Below are 26,266 nucleotides of genomic sequence, written 5' to 3' on the forward strand. Positions count from 1 at the left end.
ACAGAGGAGTTGCGGTATGAAACAGTAAAAACTTGTTATAAAAAACAAAATGTTCCGTTTTAACTTACCCATTCAGCAATTCTTCTTTATCGCGTTTGCTGCAAATAGTCGAAAAGTTATAGTCCGATTTCTAAATTTTATTCACAACTTATGATCTGATACTGGTCACATACAGTAGTTGTATAAAGTTTTATTACACTATCTTCATTGGTTCGTTGTGTATATATTATAAAGTGAAGGTATGAGATGGAATTCAAAATTGAGTTTTATGGTTGTGAACCGATTTCACCATTTTCCACACGTGTCATCAGGGTGTCAAGAAAATGCTATATACCGAATTTCATTGAAATCGGTCGAGTAGTTCCTGAGATATGGTTTTTGACCCATAAGTGGGCGACACCAAGCCCATTTTCCATTATGTAAAAAATCTGAGTACAACTTCCTACTGCAATTTCTTCTGCAAAATTTGAGGTTTCTGATGTTATTTGTTAGTGACTTAATGCACTTTTAGTAATTTTGAACATAAACTTTGTATGGGAGGTGGGCGTGGTTATTATCCGATTTCCACTATTTACGTGGTGTATGATGGCGTACGTAAGGGAAACGACTGCAGAAAATTTGGTTTGTGTAGCTTAATTGGTTTGCGAGATATACAGAAAAAACCTATTTGTGGGCGTGCCCAAGCCCCTTCTCCAAAAAAATTACATCCAAATGGGCCCCTCCCTAATGCGATCCTTTGTACCAAATTTTACTTTAATAACTTTATTTATAGTTTAGTTATGACACTACGGTTTTCGCCATTTTATGGGCGTGGCAGTGGACCGATTTCCATTTTCGAAAGCAACCCTCTCACGGCCCCAAGGAATATTTGTGCCAAGTTTCGTCAAGATATCTTTATTTTTACTCAAGTTACAGCTTGCACAGACGGCGGACGGACAGACATCCAGATTTCAAATCTACCCTGATCACTTTGGTATATATAACTCTATATCTAACTACTTTAGTTTTAGGTGTTACAAACAACCGTTATGTGAACAAAACTATAATACTCTCTCAGCAACTTTTGTTGCCACAGTATAAAAACAAACGCACAATTATTTATATATGGTTTCTGTAGTTATAATTTATTTAACTTTTTGTTTGTTAATAATTGTTAAATATTCACATACAACTCATTTTTAATTTCGAACTCAACGATTTGCGTACCTTAACCTTAATACCAATTAAGTTCTTTTCTTTCACTTCTTCACTTTTTACAATGCTTTTACACTTATTTATTCATAATAATATTATTTTGACCTTTCATGAAGTAGATAAACAAATTTTAATTAATACATAGGTTAGTACTTATTTGGTATTGTATACTGTGGAAATTACGTTCAGGTGTTAGTTAATTTGTGTTGTAAAACAATAATATTTAATCAAATATACATTTGTGAAATTAAGATATGTTAATCGACTTACATTAAATAAATTATTAAGACAAATTAATACAAGAATTTTCGGATGCGCTGGATATCAATGGGTTCTTTAAAATGTATTATGTGCTAATTTATTGTGCTAATGCAAATGCCTATACAAATCATATTTCGACATTCTTTAGCTGATCCCATTTTCATGAATTTGTAAATATACATAAGTAAATTATGTTTCCCAATATATTTTTTTGTCTATATGAAAATGTATGCACGTAGAACTAAGCTGGGAGATGTGTAGACTTAAACGCGCCACCAACTCTTCCTTTGCATATATAATATGTTTTTTTTACTTTTTACTGAAAATTGCTGAAATCTGTTTTCAATTTAATGGTTGGCTTCTGCGGTTTGGTCAGACCGCCGCGCATCTGCAATTCGCTTGCTTTGTTGGCTATGCTAATTGACTGCTGCTGGTTGCGAATGGCTGCTTCGAGTTTCTGGCGCAGCTCCAATGTTTGTCCCATTAATGTTTTGAACTCTTGGGGGTATTTGGGACCGATCTTCATTAGCCATTGCAACGCTTGTTCGTGCAAGTGTCGTTGATATTTCGGCAATGTTCGTAGTTTTGCCGGCTCCGCCAAGTAGTTTATGAGTACAGGGACCAGTAGCGTTAACATTTGTATGCCTGTAAGATTCGTTAATAAATGGATTAGGATCAGTTAAAATTAAACACATTTTCTTTGTATTGTAGAGTGTTCAATAATTGAGTTTTGCGAAATAGTGTGGTGTATACACATGCACAGAAAAAAGTACTGTGATCAAGTGGATAATTTCAAGCAGTGATTTAATTAATCGAAAATGTAAACATATTTTGTTGATAAAGGTTTACTCAGCTTAACGATCTTGAACGATCTTGTGGGATAATTTGTGTTACATGTTCAAGTCCAAGAAGAATAATGGAGGACTTACATACATAGGTATTGCTTAAAATTCGAAATTAATTGCTTTAAATTTTTTCCAAAATCATTGTATATGTGAAATTCGCTGTTAAATTTACCACCAAAATAAAATTTACATACGTAAAACCCCCAATTTACATTCAACTCATGAACGAAGCATGCTACATAAATTCATTGGACGAACTTATTAAAAAAATTGATTTTATAAACTATTTAATTGCAAACTAATAAAAAAGGAGCAAATTAAAAATTAATTATTTTTTTAAATACAGTGCCAAGGAAATTAAGATAGAGCTATAGATAGAAGAGTACATGCGCGATAGAAGAGTTTGAAGCGCGTATCCAATTTAGTTTTGATGGTGTGGTTGCTAAATGTCAATTGTGTAAAATGGTGAATACAAGTGGTTGTGTTTCTATTGCATTTGTGCGGATAGGTGGATCGTAAGCCTTATAAGTAAACATGTAAAGCGATTTGAGCTGTGGATGCTTTGTTTAATTGAGCTTTTGATTAATGTATGGTAATTACCTTGCATCAAGTTTCCTATAGATTTTTAAACAAAAGTTTCAACGCAATAACGGTATGTTTGTTTGTATATTTTTTTCAATTTCAATGAGATATGATTGTGAAATTTTGGTATGCGTTTTCAAAGGGATAAATAGAAAAAGAGAGATATTTTTCGTTTAATACAATGATATTTTCATAAGACTTATTGATGATGATATTGACTAATGATAAATGTTTGAGGGCAATTATTATTTTGGGAAGTGGTAGGAATAAAAAGAAGAGAAGATAAAACAAACAAACTTGGTGTATTTGAGCTAACAAAAAAACTAAATTAACCAACTATTTGTTCAATCATGAGAATTCGTATTAGGATTTTCGCTAATTGAGACAAAATAAAACCAAATAAAAGTTATTACAAAAAGCTAGCCAATTCACTTACGATTTTGCGGCTCCGCCAATTCAATCAACGTCTCCACGGTCAATATACTTTCGAGTGTTATCTGCAGCTCCATATCGGTGCGCGGCGTTTTCGCTGCTTCGGCATATAAGCCCTCAATTATACGTGGCGCCAGTGCGTGTATGTAAGGTGTAGATATTTTAAGATCGGCTTTTGCGAAAATTGAACGCGTTGTTTGAATGCACTTCAACTTGACGGACAAATGATCAGACTGCATGCACTGTCGGAAGTGATTAATACATGGATATTGCAATGATGGTGTGGACACCACTGAAGCGGGGGTGTGCAGTATAAAGACGGCAATTGCCAGTAACATGGTGACCTCATCCACCTTACGCTCTTCCTCATCGCCAGCAGTTTTCGTCATATCTATAACAGTGGCTAATGCGCTTTGCAATATTGCCAACCATTCAGCGGAAACCAACTCATGCTTTGTCCAACGGTCTGTGCATACAGATTTGAGCGTATGCAACGCCGCTTGTACGGATCCAGTGTTCGCAAGTATGGTTGTATCGATGGCCGATTTGTTGGCTATTTCACGCATTATCGAAGTGGTCATAAAGACGATGGTTGGCAAAATGGTTAGCGCGCCTTTAGGCGAGCACAGCGCAGTTAGATCCTCGACACACTGCAAACCACTAGCCACTAGCATACCATTATCTTCTGCCAATACAGAGAAGAAGGATTGTGAAGTACTACTTTTGGCGGCTAATTCCTGTTTAAATTGAATTGTGCTAAGTTTGCTGGCGACACTTGGATTCATTGAGGGTATTTGACGCACAAACACGCATAGACAAACTTCCAGTACAGCGTAGACGTGCGAAGTACCTGGTGCGATTTCACCGGATTCCCCACCTTCGCCCAAATTTTCAATTTCTGTCTGCAGTTGAGCGTTGTCTGTGTTTTCATTGTTTTTATTTTGAGCAAGGTGCTGATCGCGTGTCAACTGAAGATCATCTTTCGCAGCATGTATCGATTGTTTTAGTATTTCCATGCAAAGTAGCTGAACCAGCAGCTCATCGCGTGTTAATATTTGTCGATGCAAAACATTACATAATTCAATAGTTAAGCTTTTGTTCTTAATCAGCTGTTTGCGTGCCCAGTCGGAATCAAAAATTGTGTATAGTGATTGCAAACAACTGATGACATTCTTCGGCTTTTCTGAGGTACGTGTGCTGCATAAAGCTTCCATGCAAATACCGAAAATCATATGAAAACGATCGGCAGAGAGTGAACCGTGTGAAATGTTGTTATTGGTCTCATAGGCAGCGCCATCAACACCTGTAGCGTTTGCATTTACATATGCAGCAAATCCTTCGTCCTTAAGCCACAATGAAGACGCATATAATATGGGCGGCCAGGAGGACAAATAGTGTGGCTTGGAGGAGTTGATCGTATCAGTAGTGTAGAATGCGCCACCATCATGTGGCAATTGACTTTGAAATTCTGCAGGTAGCAATAAGAGAGCGTGATCTTTCATTGCGGCTAGCCAATGCGTAGATAAGTTGCCCAGCTCTGGTTTAACTAGATTGAGCAGGCTTTCACCCCGACTTTCAAAATCACCGAAATCACCACCTGCCGCCTCCGTACCATCCAAATCTATACCACTTGTAAGTGCTGTTATCGTATTCGATGAGGTGAGTTTTTTTTGCAGCAAAGAAGCTGGTGCAGAACCATTGCCAATCATAGCAACGATGTATACCTCAGCCCATGCCTTCAAAATACTTAATTTCTCTAGTGTAGCCATTGATTCATTGTATAACTGAGTACTGTTTGTCTTCGTATGTAATTTGTCTAGAGACGAAACTAGTAAGTGATGAACACGCCGCAAATCGTTGAGGTCCCGTGCAACACCGGAACCAATCCAAGCAGAACAAACCTCACAAGCGGCTGCTGTAACATGTGATGGGGTATCCGGTGAAAATGCGGGACGGAGGGCAGCACCAACCTAAAGGAAAGTAAATGTTTTTTTAGATAAATTTTTCGCAAGAATAAGAGCAAGTAATTACCATATTCTAAGTTGATACTTACTTGTGCCTGGAATTGTTCTAAAAGTAAATGCCCGGGAAACTCTGGCTCTGGAACGTTCGCGAACCGATCTATTATCTCTTGTAAAGTTCGTAAACCTTCCAAACGCAATTGATCGGAGTCTGAGGTAGCCGCCATGAAGGACATACGTATCAACTCGGCCAAATGGAGTATCAAATAGTCGCCGCGTGATTTAATCATTTGCATCTCCTTGGCTTGTATTAGGTCAAGATGTATGGGATTGGCTGCCTCACAGGTGGCTATAATTTTGCGTACGCATTGCGCTGCGAAAACACGAGTCGGCCATCGCGGCTGTACGGCAGGATGAGTGGACGTATTTTCCTCGGCGTGATACTCAGTTACATCATCATAATCTTCTTCCTCATCGTCATCATCGCGTTCATTTTTATTAGCATTATCACTACTGCCACTAGATTTGTTATTGATAGCCTCACTCTTCACACCACCAGCTTCGTCCTGCAAAGAGGTTCCTTCCACGGCTACGGTTAACACATTCTTACACAAACTCAACCATGAACTTAGATTATCGGAAGCCAACATTTGCAACATTGACGTTAATGTGTCATGTATGTTCTTCAGCATCTCGGCATCGGTTTCGGTGTCTAGCATTGCAAAAAGTACACCCGGAAGCCCATATTCAGTGATGTTAAGATTGGGACATTGTTCCGGTGTCATTTGGAGTGCTAATTCGCATACTTCCTTGGCCTCGCGCTGCGAAAGTTGTCGCAAACAAGACACAGCGGCTTTGCGCAGCATTAAATAGTTGCTCGACAGAGTTTTTACCAGTGTCGGAACTAAAGAACTCAAATTAACATATTTTGGTCCGAAGAGATGCAACTGCTGTAAGCAACCGGTTGCTTCGGCCTGAACTAATGGATCGGTGTGTGCCTGCATAATGGCCGCGGCGCAAAGGAATGAAGAACGCATTGCCCCTACGGCGCCGTTGTTGCTCTATAAAAAAATCGGATAGAAACATTAATATAACGAATATACTTTATTTATGTAGACACTCACCTGCAGCTCCGGTCCAACTGTTGTAATGAGAGCATTCAAAACACGACCCACACATTGATGTACATCCATATTTGACTGAGGTACGGTAAGCAATAACTTTAAGCTCAATGTTAGTGTCGCCTCTACATAACCACGAAACATTGGCCCACCTGAGTCGGCTATAAGTGCCAGTGCATAAAGCGACCAAACTTGCACTACCGGCGAGGAGGTATCCTGTGCTAACGCAAGCAATATGGAAACACTTGTATTCAAATGATGTGATGAGCCCATACCGCCAACGTAACGATGCAAGCAACCCAAAGCGAGCGAGTGACCGGTGCGGGTGACAACATCACGCGCCGATTTCAATTTATCAAATGAGTTTTGTGCCAATTCGGCGGTAAAACGTGAATCGCCTACTACTTGCGCCATACGACCGATAGCCTCGCCAGCTGCACAACGCAAAGTCGAATTCGTGCTAACCAATGCCGCAATAACGAGGTTAGTAGCACTCTTCTTCACATCCTCCTGACCTATACCACTTTTGCTGTCTGTGAGACCTTTCAAACCGCTTAACAAAGCAGTGAAAATATTCATCTGTACCGCTTCTTGACGACTACTCTTTGCTTGGCGTATACATTCGGCGAAATGTTCCAGCATTTGCAAACGATGCTTATTAGCCACTTTCGGGAAGATTAGACCAAACAACGTTACGGACATATCGATAACAGCGACTCCCAATGGTAGTGGTCCAGGACATTGATCAACTTTGTTTCCTTGTGTACTGGCGACAGCAGCAATTGCAGCCGTGCCTACCATACCGCTAATTGGTGGACGATATAAGCAGCAGGAATCATGTTCTAGAGCACCTGAACCGGCGGCACTGTTAGGTTGCAGCTGTAGGAGCAAAATTAGTTATGAGATATAGTAGGTGTGATAATTATCAAAAATCCTAGAAATATGTTTTTACTAAGAAATCTAAAAAATTGTACATATCGCTCATTTACATGTAATCGTCCATATTGTATACAAATTTCATTCTGATGCGTAGAAAACTAATCCGTGAAATAAGAATGTCCCGTTATTAAAATTGTTATGTTGCAATATTTTTTAACCACAACAACGACACATTTAAATTGAGTCAGAATTAGGCATGGTTTTTTTTCAGGAAGAAAGACATATTTTGTGCTACAACACATATTGTCACAGGGTAAATCTGGTTTTCTTTTCAGAAAGAACGACATATTTTGTGTTAGAACGATCTTTGTGGAAAGGGAATTAAATTTTTCATGATGCGTTTTCAGCAATAACGCCACATTTAACTTATGACAGTGAAATTGATTTATATTTTTCACAAATAACGACATAATTCAAAAGGGGTCACGTTTATGCTTATGCTCATCATTTTATTAAATATATTAAATGACACAAGTTTTTCTATAAACTTATGGCATTTTTCTATATTTGCTAAATAAGAGACAATTGAAAACTTTAAACCGCTCTCCCGAAAAATCGGGCATGTAAATGAGCGATATATAGATTGATTATATTTAGATATCACTTATACATATATCATACGTGAAGGTCACAAAATGTATTGTTTTTCTCAAGCCTATCGATAAAAAAATTATACAAACGATATAAAAAGTAGTTTCAACATAAGTGGAAGGCTTTCTGGCGAATGGCCAAAAAATCGCTCCAGTAAAAACACTTAACAAGACAAAAGAAAGCACAAAAAAAAAAAGAAAACCAAGGAAAAACGATGGACAAAGCTGAAGCAAATTTTAGTGCCAAATAAAACAGACCTTGCAAACCAAAATATGCATACATATCTATATGGGTATACTTAAGTTGTTTTTGTCGTAAAAAAAGATATACCACAAAAGCATCAGAGTCTTACTAAATTCAAAAGTACATAGCACAGCCACTTGTCGTGTTTAGGTTCCAAAACGATAACGAAAATATAAATAGATACATACACATACATATATTGAAAGTAGGCAAAATCAAAAGGAAGTCCAATAACAATAAGAAAAATATGTACTATGTACACACAAAATTCAAAAGTGCATTTTTCGCCAAAGAACTTAACTTTTATAGCGGCTATAGCAACATGAACGTTTAACAACAATAATAAGAACGACACTTACATGCTCGCCATCGGATTTACGATTAGGTTCCATCTATTTGCAAGATTAGCACAGAAATGATGGCGTACAAAGGCATTTGTTGGTAGCAGTTGTATTTGAATTTATATTGGCATTGGTGACGACGACAGGATTGTTAAATTGGTTGGTCGGTTGTTTATGCGTTGGTGGTAGCAGTGTAATTGAGGGGGAAGTAGTTATGGGTTGTTAGAAATGTGTGGATATTTAACACGTAATTTTCAAGGTGTTTTGCTTTTTTGTAGATTTTGTTGTAAATTGTTGTGGAATTTTTTTTCTGATTTGAAAACACGTACTACATGTTCTTCTACATACATATGTACACATGTAAGTGCAGAAAATTATTTGGCTAAGTGATGAATTTACAATTTAACAAGTCAGGAAGGACTAAGTTCGGGTGTAACCGAACATTTTATACTCTCGCAATTTATTTATTTGATTTATATTAAGATAACACATGGAGCTAAGAGAAGCAATGACCCGATTTTACCCATTAGGTGGCGCACCACGACCAATTTTCCAAAAATGCATCTATATTTTTGCTCAAGTTATCGTTTCCAGGGACGGACAGACAGACTCATATCCGGATTTCAACTTCACTCGTTACCCTTATCACTTTGGTGATCTATATCTAACTCGTTTAGTTTTAATTGACACAAGCAAGCGATATTTGAACAAAACTGTACAACATGTTGCGAGAGTATAACAAACTCACATACATATCTTTGTTTGTGCATATGAATGTCTATCTGTCCTCACTAGAGAAAAAATTCATTCTCACCTTTTTAGATAGTAGTATAATGTTCATTATAATAAAAATATTTGTTAAAAGTCCTTTTAATAGTTTGCAAATTTTTAAGTAACTAGTGAATTCTATTTTTAAACGCCCTCAAATTCTTTTGTAATTTTGCTTTTCTTTTTTCTGGATAATATTAAACATATTATACATAGATAATATTAAACATTGAACGATTAAAGTTGCTGAATATCAAAACTTACTGAACTTTATGATTTAAATATATGTTTTTTATATTTTATGAAAAAACTATCCATTCGCGAAAAAAGTTCTAACGAATAAATAAAATATATTGCAAAAACAGTAATTAATCACCTGATCCTCAATAGTTCGATGGTCTGTCTCTTGCAACCACGTACCCAAGATAATAGAGTCATCGCCATGACAGAGAGCACGTAGTAAAGAGTTCGTTGTATTAGCTGGATTTTCGGAGAGTGTGAACTCGGCCACAAGCATGCGGAGCAGATGCGTATATGATGATTCCAAAGCGTTTGGCGGCAGAAGTGAAAGCGTCTCATATAAGCGCAGACGCACCATAGCTGCGGACGCTTTCAATTGTGTGCCATAACTTTTCAAAACAGACGAAAGACTAGGCGCGAATAATATAAATATGATTTTTTTTTTATTAATTATCAATGTTATTGAATGCTTTGTTAAGATTTACTCACTTTACTAGCATTGCGAGCGCACTCTCGATGGGCGTTAAAAGACGACGCGTTATATCCTCTGTTACCAGGTCTGGGCAGTTCAGTAAGAAGCTGTGCATAACGGAGAGCGCTCCAGCGCGCCCCTCCAACGTAACCTGCCAGGTAAAAGCATCACCACGTGCCTTCTCTGATTCGAGCTCCTTGTTCGAGCGTGGGAATGAGTTGCGCCACAGCAGCAACATACGCGGAAGCAAACCTTTAACTACTGGCGAACCAAGTGTCATTATGGCGCCAATTAAGAGCCAACCTGCTTGCGTACGATTCAGTGACATGCGACTATTTTGCGATGCCGAGCGTAACAGCTCTTCAGCTGTATTAAATACCACCTTGCCTTTGGTGTGTGGTATGCCAAGCGGTGAGTAGCGTACGCTACCTAAAGTTGCTGCTAAAGCTGCACTATAACCCGCGATGGCCTCGGGTGAAGAGCGCATTTGTTCGATGGCGTCGACGAAACGATCAATGAGTGGTGTTATTTGGCTCGGCACAGCCACACAGAAACAGCGTAAGCACCAAGCTGCAGCCAGACGTGCCGCAGCACATGGATGAACGAGCACGGCGCAAGTCGCATCAATAGAATTTAATGAATGATCATGCAAGAGACTCTGCGCTGTAGTGCCCAAGCCGAGCACAAGTGATCCCAACTCCTGTAACGCGCACACCAGTAAGTGTTGGCTAAAAAGGGTCTCTTGATTGGAATCCTTTGCGTTTTCCGGATTGAAATCGATCGAGTTCATTTGTTTGGCTATAATGTGTATGAGCTCCTTGCAGGCTGATGTCTGCGCTTTTTCACCCAACATTTTACCGATAATCGAGCGAAGTATGAAGTTAATGCATTTGCGCGAATACACAGCATCGACGTGTGAGGAGGCGGCCTTGGGGTTTGCCACCAAATCTAGTGCATGCATTAGAAATGTGCTTAAGTTGCGTTCCAACCAGACGCTGCCCATGAATTGCACAAAAACAACGTAGGAATGTGTCACGCCAACACGCACTTCTCGATTAACACTCGAACTTCCTTTAATAATTTCACCTGTACCCTTTAGGAAGGAGACACCACCTCGCAGGAAACCCGACATTAATATACCCAAAGCTTCATCGAGTGAAACATTACGCGCCTGATTCTTTGCTGATATCGGTTGGCCTGGCTTTTTGTTTGCACCGTCTGGTGGTTGCTGCGTAAAAGCCAACAGCGTGCCCAGCAATTTAGCGACCGCACAACGCACCTCATAATTGCTGCCGTCAAAAGCGCGAAAACAGAGCGTAGCCAAACTCTCAAGTTCGGTCTGGTAGAGGAATGGTGCGTGATTGATCATCTCTAGCACACATTTGGCAGCCGCGACACGTACCGCCATCACGCGATCCGTTAGGCAATGCTTCGTTGCTTTGTAAATATCTTTGTGAACATTCGAAATGGCCGTTCCCATGCCAGCGCAAACCTATATTATTCGTTTGGAAAGAGGAGAGACGGAATTATTAATAAGTTTGGTATGACTGTCATTACTCAGTATGCGTGGTGGAAAGTGTTGCATACCTTTTCTAACGTAATCATAATTTCGGCGCGCGCTTGCGATTCGGCATTGCGTAGGGTACGTATTAGTATTTGAACCGTCTCCTCATAAGAGCGTCCCATCATTCGGCCAAGTTTCTCATACATTGACCCCAATACGCAAATAGCGGCACTAACGGAAGAGAAACAAGGATTTTTAAGAAAAAATGGAAACATTAAGTAAAAAAGTGAGAAGTGGAAGTCGACTATCAACCACACATATTCGACTAAGAAAAGGAGAAAACGGTTGATGTGACATGCAAAAGTCGTTATGATTTATTTGGTGCATAGTGTATTATAATAAATGAACGATAATTTAAATTAGTAATTTTTTTCAGTCATTTTTAAATGCTTTAATTGATATTTAAATGTTGTATTTTTACTAATTATCCTCAAATCGCTGATTTATGAAACTTGTTGCGGAACAAGCATATTTGATGATTTTTTTATTTAATTGTAATATATTGGTAAAATGTTTAAATGATAGGTTAAATGAAAATGAAATATTGTAACTCATAGTCAAAACATTCCAAAGCTTTCAACACATTTTATAAGAACTCACAGTTTAGTGGGTAGATAGCTTGGTGAATCATCCTTATTCTTTAATATGTCGTTGCAGGCATTCACCGTATCGAACAGCATGAAAGTATCACCCACCGAGAAGAGGGTCGCCAAACAACTGGCTATCAATTTGCGAGTTGGCGGACCAGGTGAGCCCTGAATGTGTTCCGTCAGCTGTTGAACCAACTTCTTTTGGCATGATTTTATGTCCGATTTCTGAGCAACTGGTAACACTTTCTCCAAGTAGCGCAGCCATTCGAAAATGAAGACAGGACGTTTCTGTTCTGGCAATTGCTTTAGCGCCTCCTCATTGAGTGTGAGACTATGTGACAGTTCCATTTCATCAATGTATCCTTCGGCGCTGTTCTCACTGTCGGCCTCGTCGTTGTTGCACGTATCGTCGTTGCGAATAAAAGATCTGCAAGTAAATAAAATGACGTAAACACAAATAAATTACAATAAATAGCGTTAATTAAACAGAATGTGAGGAGAAATTAACATTTGATGGTGGATCTTGTACAAATTTATATAAAACAAGTAAGGACGGGCTAAGTTCGGGTGTAACCGAACATTTTATACTCTCGCAATTTATTTATTTAATTTTATTTACATTATATATTACACAATTTGACCCACATATTCGTCATATATATTGTATAAAGTCCATTGAAAGTTGGAAACCATAATATTAGGTTAGAAGCACCGAGGTCCTCGTGTTCGATATATGGGGCCTTAAAAACCTATGGTCCGATTTCGGCGATTTTTAGAATGGGACTGCCACACTATTAACATAGTATTTGTGCAAAGTTCTGCACCGATATCTTCACTAGTGCTTACTTTATATATTGTAAAGTAAACGATTCAGACTGTCTTCAAAGTTCTGGTATACAGGAAGTAGGCGTGGTTGTTAAGCGATTTGGGCTATTTTCACAACATATCATTGGAATGTAAGGAAACTATTACAAACCAAGTTTCATTGAAATCGGTCGAGTAGTTCCTGAGATATGGTTTTTGACCCATAAATGGGCGACGCCACGCCCATTTTTCATTTTGTAAAAAAATCTGAGTGCAGCTTTCATCTTCCATTTCTTATATTTTATGTTTTGCGTTTCTGACGTTTTTCGTTAGTGAGTTAACCCACTTTTAGTAATTGTCAACCTAACTTTTGTATGGGAGGTGGGCGTGGTTATGATCCGATTTCTTTAATTTTTGGACTGTATTAGGAAGTGGCTAAAAAAAACTACTGCAGAAAGTTTGGTTTATATAGCTCTACTGGTTTGCGAGATATGTACAAAAAACTTAGTAGGGGGCGGGGCCACGCCCACTTCCCCCAAAAAATTACATCTAAATATGCCCCGTCATAGTGCGATCCTTCATACCAAATTTTATTTCCATAGCTTTATTTATGGTTTAATTATGGCACTTTGTGTTTTCGGTTTTCGCCATTTTGTGGGCGTGGCAGTGGTCCGATTTTGCTCATTTTCGAAAGTAATGGTGCCAAGAAATAAGTGTGCCTAGTTTCATCAAGATATCTTAATTTTTACTCAAGTTACAGCTTGCACAGACGGACGGACGGACAGACAGACATTCGGATTTGAACTCCACTCTTCACCCTGATCTCTTTGGTATATATAACCCTATATCTAACTCGTTTAGTTTTGGGTGTTACAAACAACCGTTATGTGAACAAAACTATAATACTCTCTTTAGCAACTTTTGTTGCGAGAGTATAAATATAATCAGCTTATTTCTGCTACAGTGATTAGCCGGTTTGTAAGGACAGCGATATCACTACAATAGGTTATGGCTCATCTCATCAGTATTTGCTCTACAAAAATGTTATCGGTGCTAAAAGAGAGGTTTTATTGTAGTCTTCGCATTGCCAATATTGGGTTATCAACGCCTCGAAAAACATTGCTCACTCCAAATACAAAGCGTTTGTCATACAATACAGTACTGCTTAATTTAAATTGCGATGCCAATTAAATGTGCTCATACGTGTGCACACACATTAGCACATATTATATATGACTTCCATTCAGACGGTCCGACTGACGAATTTCGATTGAAAACTATGAATCATTGAAAGTGCGAATGAAATGAGAGCATAGCGTACAAATTTCATATATTCTATATACAAATAAAATATATATTAATGTTCGAGATACAAACAAACATCACGTTCATGCGTTTGTATATTATATTTGATTAGTGCATTGGAAACTAAGTAATCTCTGTAGATCAACTTTCGTCCAAAAATGTAGTTCATCAAACCTCTATAGATGCTATGACATTTTCTATACCGTGCTCAAAGAATCGCATTTATATTAAACTCTTTTGTTATTCGCATTTCAGTCCGGGACAAATGTGATTATTTGAGATCGGTTAAAAGATTTTAATATAAGTCTAATTTTGGAAGAATACAATTTAATTTTAATAAGTGTATCAACAAATGCACTTAATGTATTAAATAATGTTGTACTTGCGACAATTCATCATAGTACGACCAAAAATACGTAAATATAATTTATTTTATCGCCCAATAATCAAACAAGGAAAATGTAATGTGTGCATTATACAATTGCATACAAATGTACGCATGTACATCAATTCTCACATATAAAACGTTAAATTTACACGTTACTTTAGCACCCACCAGCCGAAACTGGAAACTAAGATCCACCTCGATTAATCGTAAAATCCTACTTTAACAGCATAACATACTTGGAAAAACAACGAAATTGTTAGGAGTTTTAATGATGTGTTTGTATGTATTTATATCATTGCATAATTAAGAAAAAGCAACAACTTAAAAATGAAATTATGTCACTCACTTAAAAATGCTGATAAGAATTTTGAACTAAAAACCTTTGAAAAGTATTACATGTCCTACTCACGTTAGCACAAGTAGGTGTTTACTGCGTGCTAGTGCCCGCAGTTACATGCCTTTGAGTACATAAAATGTTGACCTTTGACACGAGTAGAATATAAGTACACTTACGGATATGTGTGAAGCATGTGTGTATACCGTGTGTGCATGTAACCATATGCATTATGTATCTGGCAGCAACTTATTTAAAAAGGAACAACATCCTCGGAGGCGAGCACGGTGCAGCAACAACTGACTTTGCCACTAACCACCACCACAGCTTTTTCAATGAGCAAAAAAAATTAAACAAATTATAGTGAAAACCAACCCTAACTAACCATTCCAGAGTCCATAATCTGGCTAACACGAATGCATGAGCAACATAACACGGGTGATAGTTGTAAATGAGTACGCTCGTATATAGTATGAAACATTAATAAAAATATATTTGCAAATAAATAAACAGTATGTATATACATATAATCGGATATCAACATTATCCACAAAGCTTTTATGTTCTATTAAACAATTATCATCAATATTATTGTCCAACCTTAGCCAAATCAAATCAGAAACTGTCAATCCGTTCCCACGACAGTCGGTTCTACGTAACCGGAACGGACCCGGATTTTTATCCGGCCAAGGACTGTCAAATCGGCAGCATTCCTCAAAATTATTTGGGGAATGTTTTATGCCGCTACAACAACAACAACAACAACAGAAACTGTCAATGGGTTTCATTGCAAATCAGGTTTATTTCGATATCTTATGCTTCTTGATTACAAGATTTTGTTTTTGAGCAGAATTCAGTCTCAATTTATAAAATGTTTAACAGAACTTCTGTTGACGGATCAAAAGAGTATCTCGCCGCTGATCTTATTTGAGCAAAACGTTCAAAACAAAAAAGAGAGATCACTATTTTGTGAGAATGTTGTTTTATTTTCGACTATAAAATCCACGGGAAAATCTAAATAAATACCACCTGGTATGTGTTAGAACATATATATTTGAAACAAAATAATTACTGGGATGTTCCTAAAAGTTAGTAGTGCCTCAAGCAAGTTTCTATATCAAGACGTATAATGCGTTTTCTCCAGTGTGATGTTTTAACAGGCAAAAATCTCTTCACCTGTCTTTCACTAGTGTCTGAAAGCTACACGATTTCATTGTTTGGTAAGACTGTGTAAGGCTGTGAACGTCCCTTTGGCTTAACCTTTTTTGGAGAGAGCATATATGGACTGTGGAGTGAAGAAGTGTAGACTGAAAATTAACACCGAGGAAAGACTTTAATATTTATTCATAGTTTCCTAGTCGTTCTACTTAGTACGAAAAATAAAGAAAATATGTATATCTAAAGATGTGAATGTCATATTGGTAAGTAAAGAAATTTACTTTAATGTAAAAGTTGTTTACCTTCTTGCTTCATTTATGACTTTGCGCAAAAATTGTGGCGTCCGGGCAAAATTCTGCAAATTCTCCATTTTCGTTAAGCTGCAGATGTTGGTCAGCCGTTCAATTGAATGTATTTATTGGTAGTTAACAAAGCAAACAAATTTAATTTTTTTTCACTCGATCACTTAATGGTACACTCTCAGAAGTGTTTTTAATTGTTTTCATATTTTTCAATATACATACATACATATTTACACTTAGTGCTTTATGTTAAACTGTTCTATCAATACAAATTTTGAAAATATAACATGTCTAACAATGGTCAAAGACTTTATGGAAGACTTGAGCAAAAATAATATATGTTTATTTATAGCAAAGAAGCCGACACTGAATCACGGTCCATCAACTGTGTGTATATGTATGGTATGTACATATGTATGAATTCGGCTGGCACTGCAACTCGGACCATAACAATAACAATGACTGGAACGATGTTTGCGTAGGTATTCTTTTTGCCGCAATCTCTTCGCTATTCGCCTTTGAAACTTTGCATTTTCTTTCCCAATGCTTACGAAGAAATCAATAATTAGCAGACGAATGGTAGCAATTCACGTGTAACATGAAAATAAGTCTATTCGAGCAGAGGAAACATACAATATTGATAAATCTCCAGTGAAATATTTTATGTTTCTTTTCTTTAGATTGTATCGTCTACATACACTACAGATAGTTTTATTTGAGTGCCGCACCAACACAGTTTTTCATAAATGTAAAATAAAACTGTGACGCATATATACACACACACAAACCAGAAACAGGTACGCGTATAGGATAGGTTACATGTAAGAACAAGGCCGAAATACACACGACGAACAATATTAATTTTTCACAAACTAAATTGCTTTTAATCGTTTCCACACACTATATATTCACACTTAGTTTTGTTCTAACTACATGGGTAGACACCGTCTCTGCGATTTATAATTCCGATTCGACCGTCCGTTGCCTCTTGCATCTAAAAAATGACTGTCTCGCGCTAGTTGCCTGTTTCGCTGTGCTGCCTCGCTGGCCGCCTTGTTCATTCGCTCGCCAACAAACGCGAGAGATTGCAAGGAAACACAAGTGGTGTGATGCCACCATTCCTTTCCGGGGCAATAGCTGCTGTAAAACGCTTGCCATTAAATATATCTACATACGTACAAACACATATATATATACATATACATATATGGTTCATCCGTATATTATTATCGCTGAAACCATTTCACATGTTCGACAATGCGTGTGTCGACAAAGAGTCAAGCTATATATCTATTTACATAAATATCAACGCCAACATAGAAGTCAACATCACTGACTGTTTCTGATTATGTTCCATAAAACTATTTACAATCATAAAAGCTTTAGGAGGCGGCGGGTGGTGGAGAATGGTGGAAGTCCAACTTATTATGGTTTGGCAATAGCACAGGCGGTGGTGTTGGTGGTGAGCGTATTGAGTGCGGTGAGTGTATTTTGCTCTCATGAGTGCTGGCATACTTCTGTGGAGCTTGAAAAAGTGCACAGCGGCGAACTGCGGCACCTCCGCGTCATTTGAAGGAAGCGTCTCAAAGAAACAAAACACATGCGAACAAAGTGTTACTATATTTTTGTGTGTCATGCGTTTGGGAAATTTCTCACTTCGTTTACAAAATTAGCCCAGCTACAAAATAGAAAAGTTCGAAACTCTATAACTCGTAGTCTTCCATAACTCGAGCTCTTGAATTGGCAAAATAAGTCAAATTTCAAACAAATTACCTTCCGTAACTCGGACGTCTCTCTAACTCGAAGTTTTTTTATGGATTATGGTGATTCGAGTTATGAAAGTTTAACTGTATTTGGATTGTAAAGATTTCGTTTTCATTTTACACTAACAATTTTGAGAGAAAATAGTCTATTTTGGAAACATTACATGTTCAGTGTGAAAGTAATAGCTTGCCTAACATGTGTACAGTGGGATAAATTCCTGTTTCCTGTGAAGGAACATATCCTGCGTTAGCGTAAACTAGTATTGGTGTTTGATGCATCAGAACCGAACTAGTTTTAAACAACAGTATTACCCTATAGGGTATTTTATAGAATTGCACATACGGATACATTTGCACTTGAATGGATGTATATTTATTTAACACCGGGCCTTCCTTTCATTACATTTTTTCTTGTTTCCATTGTACTCTTACATTTTCCAGTGCTTCTTCATTCCTGCTACTCAAGTTGCTATTGTTTTCATTTGCTTTCATCTTGTATTACCTTTTCTAGACCAAAATGATTCAGAATAGTGTATGTTCGTATTTGTACATCTGTGTGCATATACTATGAGAGTGAAATTGTAGTTGCATCTCCTTGAATTTAGCTGCTGACACTGCAACTGTACTCAAATATTGTTTTAAAACTTCCAAAAAATCAGTCGAATTCTTGTACACAATGCTAAGCTAAAAAACGCTGAAAGAATGCATATGCATACTCAATACCAGAATGTCCCATTTTGAGTAGGCTCAAAAAGCTCACCACAAAGAGGAGGATGCAATGGCAAATTTTCTTACTGAAGACGTAAGCGTCAGATAGCACATGAATTTGAATTATAAGCTTATGGTTTATGAAACCAGCGAATGCAAATGATGTAAATATCGCTGTTTGCTGAAGACGATATTAGAAAATCAGAAAAGAAAACATAATTATTGCCATTGCGTTGACGTAGGACACCATTTAATCCTACCTACATAGATAACAAGATCTAGATTCAAGATTCAAAATTCTGATATGTTTAAACATACATATGTATGTGTGTTGCTTATACTTTCATAGGTTTATTGATTTTATTGAATTATAAAGGAATATTTCATACATCGTATTTGAAAATCATGGCACAAATGGCATGGCTGGAATGTAGCGTAACTCCTTGGCAGTAGCACTTTGGGGGTTGGCTAAATCTTTCATTATACCTTGTAAGCGAGAGACGACATCACTACGTTGCACATCACCACGATCGATCATGCGTTTGAAAAGTGTATACAGTTGACGCTCCGCCGACGCACTGGACAAATCGTGTAAGTCCCTTAACAATTCTTCCGAATAACCCTCATATTTGCTTAGGTTAGCGGCTTTGGCATCGCGTTTTAGCAGATCATAGACAAGTAGAAATTCGACATAGGGTTTAGTTGGCGGTACACGTTTTTTACCCGCAGTCGATGTGGTTGACCAACGATTCACAGCATTGTCGTCATCGAAAGCAGCTCGTCCGTAGTTGTCATCGTAAAGGCGCAAAAAGTTGTCCAAAGACTCCACATCGTTGGTAAATTCATCATGCTCCGCCTCTGTTTGTATATCGCGAATTAGCGCCAATGTCAACTTATCAAAACCTTCGGTGTTGTCACCAATCTCATCAAATACCTCATAACCGACACGTTTTTCAGATCGAGGTTTGATTAGTGGCGATTTCATAGGTGCATACAAACCGGGCCTGTGTGTAGGAGTTGGTGGTACTGTAGGTTTCGCTGTAGTTGTTGTAGAAGGATTCCACCAATTGGGTGGTTTCCACCAACCAGACCCTGTGGTGCTAACGGTTTGTGATGGCTTGTTGGAAGTGCTGCTCCAATTTGGCCGGCTAGTCGTTGAGACCCATGTCGATGGCTGCTTGTTCGTGGACAACGCACTGGTTGGTGGACGGATTGGTAGCGGTGTGGTCGTAGGTGAAGCATTAAATATATTCGTTAATTCGTCGTCACTCACACTAAACGGTGGCTCGACAGTTGTCGACGATATTGGTTCATATTGTAAAAAGTCGATGTAGTAGGCGAGCGCTTGCATGGAAGCTGGCAAATAACTGGTGAGTAGATTTGGCGCAGCCAAAGTGCCTGGCAAATTAACGTAGCTGATTAAAAGTAGACACAACATTTGTCTAATAACTGACTTTTCCAAATTCATTTCTGGTACACTTAGATATATATATATATGTGATTAAACTGAGTTACTCATTGATTTCGTTCATCTTTAAAGTTGTCGATTGGCAATTTTGTACGACGTAAAAGGAAATGTTTAAAATTTTAATTAATTTAAAAATGTTCGCGACTCGTCCGAAAAGTTTTAAGTACAAGTATTCGAAAGCAGTTTACCAAGCAGACTGAGCTCTGATCTCGCCGTTTGACGCACGAACACAGGTAAAATGCGTCGCGCAAGTTCAAAACCTCTTTTGTCACTACAACTACTTGTATTAAGGTGAACGGTTGAACATTCATACACACACAAATATGTAGGGAATATAATTTCGTGGAAGTTAGGCGCAGATGAGAAAGGTGAATTTTTGATAATCGCTTTGTTCTTGTGTATTGATTCTCTTAGAAAGTCCGCAAAAGGCCGCTACATTCGTATCGACTGACCAAACCAGTTAATTCGTATGTTTTAAAGTTGATTGTAAATTGGCCCTGGAAGGGCTTTTTTTGATTTGGCGGTATACATATATGCATAATAAATATAAAGTTTCTTACAATTTATGAATTTTTTTAGTAATAATTTTACAAAGCAACAGCTCGTTACTTATTTTTATTAATTGTTTAAAGTTGCACCAGTCGAGGCTATGTATTAAATAACTAAACGCACTCCGGGCAGATATTTATTAAATTTTCTATTTACGGTTCAGTTTGAGATTCAAATTATCACCTTCTCAATTCAAATTGGCTTTAATACTTATATTACATATATGTACTTATGTACATATGTATATTAATATACACTACATCAAGAAGTAATTCCAGCTCGAAAAACTAATGAGATTCCAGAGTTTCTGATATTTTTCTTTAACATTAATAAAAATTGTATACTTTAATAGAAATGTAAGTATAAAAGTATGTTTGAGTAATGAGAAATCTGCTAACGCCACAAAGGAGTATAAAGAATAAAATCAAAAGCTCAAATCATTATCAATAAATGTTCAATATTCATATTTATGTAATAAACAGGTAAAGTTTATTTTTTAATGGGTATCAGTATAGAGGGAAACATAAAATGTTTAAATACAATATACAAAACTGAATTCCAAATGTGTATAAAAAAACAATATTAATAAAAAATATGAAAAAAATGTTAAAAATGCGTATAAATTATGTTACTTGTTACAATCATATGAGTGACAGTGCAATATGATTGCAATACGATGCTACTCGTATAACGGCTTCTCGAATGGAACCTTCTAACTCTTTATATATTAGTTATTCTGAAAACGTTCCCTAATAATCGCTTGGTCAGAATACATAATTGTAGTATAGTTGTCGCAAGTTATCATTGAAATTCTTCTTAGGCTATGCTATTGTGTGTTCTTTCACTTTTATTTGATGACCGAATAACACGCGATTACTATTTGGCTAATGTATGTATGAAGTTACCAGCTGGTTGATGCACCTACTACAGTATACATTATGTTAACTAAGTAAAAGCAAAACATCTGTTAAAATATGTGAAACCGCCAACCAGTCAGGTAACTATGTTATTTAATGATAGAATGCTCGTTCGGGCTGAAAAGCATTCACACCTCCCTATATACATATATATACTTATACAAGCAGTGTCCACAAATGGGTAAATGGGTCACTAGAGAAATATGTATCTTTTTATTTTTTTTTATTACGATATTATATTTACGATTTGTGTGTATGTTTGTAACCAATAGTGTTTAGTTATTAATGATTTTTTAAAATTCGAAAAGAAAGTCTTATTGGCTAAATTTAAGATTTTAAATATTGTGCCACAGTATTTGGTCATTCTTCACTACCAACTAAAGTTTATTCAACCCAGATGATACAAATGGACATATTTACAGTAAATGAAAAACTGGTTTAATGAGTTGCGCAACCTACTTTTTATTGAAACTTTAAAGCGATGCATGTGGAGTTCCACTTGCCGTTATTGTCATGATTTCAACGCAAGAAACATGTGAAGTATTCTGAAATTTCTCAGAGAAATCCTTTTTTTAATATTTAATGCATATTCTTCAGGATATACTAACCATTTCAGAGAAAACTTTATTTTATTACAGAAATAATTTAACGTTTTTAAAAGCCTCCTTCTATAGTGTATATTACTAAATTTCTAAACCCTAAAGGTCCCGGAAACCACCTCTCTCAACGGGATTGAGTTCCCACGACAGCCGGTTCTGCGTTACCGGAATTGATCTGGCCAATGGTTTGTTTTCAGCTTCTAACCCTGTCTGGATCGTAAGTTATATTATGATGGTTTATTTAGACATGTAAACGTACGGGAACTCATTGCATGTAGGTATGTGTTCGATAAGTCAGCGCCAATACTGGATTATTAGGAATTTAATCTGCTACAATTACTCTAGTGCAACTCGAGCTTAGAAAGTGTTAATAATTCTTCTGTGAATAGCATTCAGTGCTTATCTGAAGTAAGTCGCGTCCGTCTGTTCAGTAAGCTACCGTCGACACATTATACGAATATTCAGGATATGGAGGAGGTACCTACTACTTACAACTTTTGTAAAGAAAAGTATAGAATTCTTATATTATAATTTGTTTCTTAAGAAATTAAGCTCATTATTAGTCGTTTATTTTTTTTTTTATACATATCGCTTCATGGTGTCACACCACGGAATACATATTTATATAGTGGAGATTCTTAAATACATGCCAGTTTTTGTTTGGGCCAGTATTCATCTATACCATCTACTTTATTTTATATTAGTTTATATAAAATTATGTATTTATATATTTACTTTTAAATTATATATTTTTGTATACCAAATATTGAACTTACCTTTATGGAGTTAGATTTCTATGCACTGGAATATGTTATGATACACTTTCACAACTGATATTTCTATTTATTAATAACCTGCCAGCAAGGCACTTGTAAGTCAACCACACATAGATAAATACTACACTAAGTATTAACTTTACATCACTTTATTTTATATTATAATAGAATTATATTGACTCTGGATGAAACCAATATGTATTTATTAATTTTCTGCACATATACAAAAATAACTAAAATTTTAATTGATAAATGGTGTCTATGATAAACGCAATTAAGTTGGTAGCAATGTTTGTTGACATTCAGACAGAGGGTTCCGAGTCAACTATTCAAAATTGGTAACTGAAATAATATAGTGTTATTTAATTTAGAAAACCACTTTAATTCTTGTTATAATATAATTTAAAGATTTCAATAATTTATTTATACTAACAATAATAATAAATTTAATTTCTAAATCACATATACAATTAAAATTATTGTTTATTTTTCAAAAAAAGTGCCCAAAAAATGCAACAGCAGGCAGTCAGCTGTTCAAGTGTGTTACCATTTTTATCCCATTTTAATTCAAATATATTACAAATATTAATTTAAAATATCATTGGAAGTTTATTTCAATAAAAAAAAAATATCTGGTATTTTTTTTTAAATAATTATTTTAATAATTAATTTGAAATGCAATTTTAATCAGTTTTATTTTGATATAATTTTAAATGATCCGGTAATATTTACAGATAAGATTTGTTTTTTTTAGCAAAGAGCATAATTTGTAGAACCAAGAAAAAATTAAAATTTACTAACTGATTTTGCATTTGAACAATTTCTTTGCAATCATGAATTTAATTACATCAATAAAATTGTACGTAGAAAAAATGTGTAACGAATCAGGACCGGGAATGAAGACTATATTGCTGGACAAAGATACGGTATGTAATTATAGAGTACATATGTGCATACATATACTGATTTTTCATTAATTTTTAAATTTAATATCTGTAGACAAGTATAATATCAATGGCTTTTAGTCAATCGGACATGCTGCAACGTGAGGTATATTTATTTGAACGTCTTGATTCGGGTCGTTCTAATGAGCGCATGAAAAATCTTAAATGCATAGTATTTATCAGGCCTACCAAACAAAATATACAGCTGTTAGCCGATGAACTTCGAAGCCCTAAATATGGAGCATATTTCATTTGTAAGTGATTACATTCTATGAAATCTTTCGTGTGGGCCCATCTCTCTATCTCTATCAATAGATTTCAGCAACATCATTCCACGGACGGATATTAAATATCTGGCAGAATGCGATGAAAGTGAGTCAGTGCGCGAAGTGAAAGAAGTGTACGCAGATTATCTTTGTGTCAATCCAAATTTGTTTTCACTCAACATAAACTGCAGTATGCATCGTCTAAATTGGTTGCCTGACGCGCTGGGACGCACAGTGCAAGGGGTACTGGCTGTATTATTATCACTTAAGCTCAATCCGGTTATACGGTACCGTGCCGGTTCAGCCGTATCGCAAACATTGGCAAAACAAATATTTGAGCAAATTTGCAAAGAGTCGAGTCTTTTTGATTTTTCACGAACATATGAGAATGGTGCAGCACCACCATTACTGCTTATATTGGATCGTCGAGACGATCCGGTTACGCCCTTATTACATCAATGGACGTATCAAGCAATGGTACATGAACTATTGAATATTCATAACAATCGTGTTGATCTCTCCAACATACCTGGTATACCGAAAGATTATAAGGAGCTAGTTTTATCAGGTGATCAAGACGAATTCTACGGCAATAATATGTATGCAAATTTCGGTGAAATCGGTTCGACAATCAAAAACTTAATGGAGGAGTTTCAGCGTAAAGCTAAGGATCAGAAAAAGGTGGAAAGCATAGCTGACATGAAGAATTTCATTGAGACATATCCCCAGTTTAAGAAAATGTCTGGAACGGTACAGAAACATCTATGCATAATCGGTGAATTGTCGGCCCTTACCGCTAAACGAAATCTTTTCGAAGTATCTGAATTGGAACAAGAAGTTGCCTGTAAAGCAGAGCATTCGGCACAGTTGCAGCGCATACGAAAAATTATAGCCGATGAACGCATCTTAGTGGATGATGCTATCAAATTAGTGGCACTCTATGCGTTACGTTATGAACGACACGCCAATTGTGATACATCTAGCTTATTGCAAATTATTAAAACACGTGGTGGAAAAACAGCTATAGTTCCTAGTTTAATTGAATATGCTGGTACGCATATGAGGCAGGGAGAAATATTCAACTTAGTGCGCATATCCGATGCAGTTAAACTGACCCGCAATTTAATTAAGGTTGGAGACAATAATTTCGAAAGCAGCAACTAATTTGTATATGTAAATGTTTTCTTCTATGGTCTTCTTTATATAGGGTTTAAAGGGCGTGGAGAACGTTTTCACACAACATACACCGCTACTCAAAGAAACATTGGAGGAGGTTTTCAAGGGTCGTGAACTAGACCCCATGTACCCAGCGATCAACTCTGAGCTTGTTCCATTTCGTCGTCCACCGCAAGAGGTGGTCGTGTTCATGATTGGTGGTGCGACATATGAAGAAGCACTTGCTGTACATCAGCTTAATAATGCCGGTTATAAAGTGGTATTGGGTGGCACTACTATACACAATTCAGAGAGTTTCATAAATGAGGTGTTGAACGCCACTGATGGCATACAATTCAAACATACAAAAACAATGTTGAAATACATTTCCAGTGATAACTATTAGTTATGCCCTGTGTCTTTCCAACAGGCTGTATATACTTGTGTTTTATGTCTGTATAACCAAATATAAATATGTATTTATTAATTCTATAATATTCTTACACCTACATATGTCTTGTAATATTTTTATTTATTTCTACTATTTATTGAAATGCTTATGTAAGATTGGTCGTTGAAAATGAAAGCTGGATTTCATTAAATGCTACGTTAGTTATGCGCTCTAATAATATCCAATCATTCCAATGAAAATATATTTTTGTTTACTTGTAAATTGTGTATAGTCG

The 26,266-nt window shown here is 36.6% G+C and overlaps 3 protein-coding genes across 7 annotated transcripts; 1 reads left to right on the forward strand and 2 right to left on the reverse strand.

The window, feature by feature from the left end:
• Positions 1-1,094: 1,094 nt before the first annotated feature.
• On the reverse strand, positions 1,095-23,504 carry LOC105214090 (HEAT repeat-containing protein 5B). Of its 5 annotated transcripts, none has more exons than XM_011187292.3 (11): positions 23,216-23,504; positions 12,155-12,571; positions 11,578-11,725; positions 10,008-11,482; positions 9,655-9,928; positions 8,529-8,561; positions 6,400-7,275; positions 5,368-6,336; positions 3,319-5,284; positions 2,901-2,915; positions 1,095-2,100 (listed from the first exon to the last, which is right to left on the reverse strand). In XM_011187292.3, the coding sequence occupies exons 2-11, from the start codon at positions 12,490-12,492 to the stop codon at positions 1,772-1,774; spliced, it is 6,423 nt and encodes a 2,140-aa protein (XP_011185594.2). In that variant the 5' UTR covers positions 12,493-12,571; positions 23,216-23,504; the 3' UTR covers positions 1,095-1,771. The 5 variants fall into 5 exon arrangements, with proteins under 5 accessions (XP_011185594.2, XP_011185589.2, XP_011185592.2 ...); XM_011187287.3 differs by lacking the exon at positions 23,216-23,504 and adding an exon at positions 16,436-17,441; XM_011187290.3 differs by lacking the exons at positions 8,529-8,561; positions 23,216-23,504 and adding an exon at positions 16,436-17,441.
• On the reverse strand, positions 19,214-20,997 carry LOC105214091 (uncharacterized). Its single transcript, XM_011187293.3, has one exon. It carries the CDS (start codon positions 20,372-20,374, stop codon positions 19,310-19,312), a length of 1,065 nt encoding a protein of 354 aa, XP_011185595.2. The 5' UTR covers positions 20,375-20,997; the 3' UTR covers positions 19,214-19,309.
• Positions 23,505-23,931: 427 nt separating the features above from the next.
• On the forward strand, positions 23,932-26,091 carry LOC105214088 (vacuolar protein sorting-associated protein 45). The gene is made up of 4 exons (XM_011187285.3): positions 23,932-24,141; positions 24,215-24,413; positions 24,475-25,556; positions 25,633-26,091. The coding sequence occupies exons 1-4, from the start codon at positions 24,049-24,051 to the stop codon at positions 25,984-25,986; spliced, it is 1,728 nt and encodes a 575-aa protein (XP_011185587.1). The 5' UTR covers positions 23,932-24,048; the 3' UTR covers positions 25,987-26,091.
• Positions 26,092-26,266: the final 175 nt, after the last annotated feature.

This window comes from Zeugodacus cucurbitae, chromosome 2, assembly GCF_028554725.1.
Source record: "Zeugodacus cucurbitae isolate PBARC_wt_2022May chromosome 2, idZeuCucr1.2, whole genome shotgun sequence".
Lineage (NCBI taxonomy): Eukaryota > Metazoa > Arthropoda > Insecta > Diptera > Tephritidae > Zeugodacus > Zeugodacus cucurbitae.

What these genes read in the sequence shown, in the direction of transcription:
- LOC105214088 (XM_011187285.3), top strand. Translation starts at nt 24,049, where the DNA reads ATGAATTTAATTACATCAATAAAATTGTACGTAGAAAAAATGTGTAAC. An exon ending in TATTGCTGGACAAAGATACG is followed by an intron (nt 24,142 to 24,214) that starts GTATGTAATTAT and finishes TAATATCTGTAG; the next exon opens with ACAAGTATAATATCAATGGC. An exon ending in ATATGGAGCATATTTCATTT is followed by an intron (nt 24,414 to 24,474) that starts GTAAGTGATTAC and finishes CTCTATCAATAG; the next exon opens with ATTTCAGCAACATCATTCCA.
- LOC105214091 (XM_011187293.3), bottom strand. Translation starts at nt 20,374, where the DNA reads ATGAATTTGGAAAAGTCAGTTATTAGACAAATGTTGTGTCTACTTTTA.
- LOC105214090 (XM_011187287.3), bottom strand. Translation starts at nt 16,503, where the DNA reads ATGGAGAATTTGCAGAATTTTGCCCGGACGCCACAATTTTTGCGCAAA. An exon ending in GTCATAAATGAAGCAAGAAG is followed by an intron (nt 12,572 to 16,435) that starts GTAAACAACTTT and finishes ATTTACTTGCAG; the next exon opens with ATCTTTTATTCGCAACGACG. An exon ending in TTATGATTACGTTAGAAAAG is followed by an intron (nt 11,483 to 11,577) that starts GTATGCAACACT and finishes CGAATAATATAG; the next exon opens with GTTTGCGCTGGCATGGGAAC.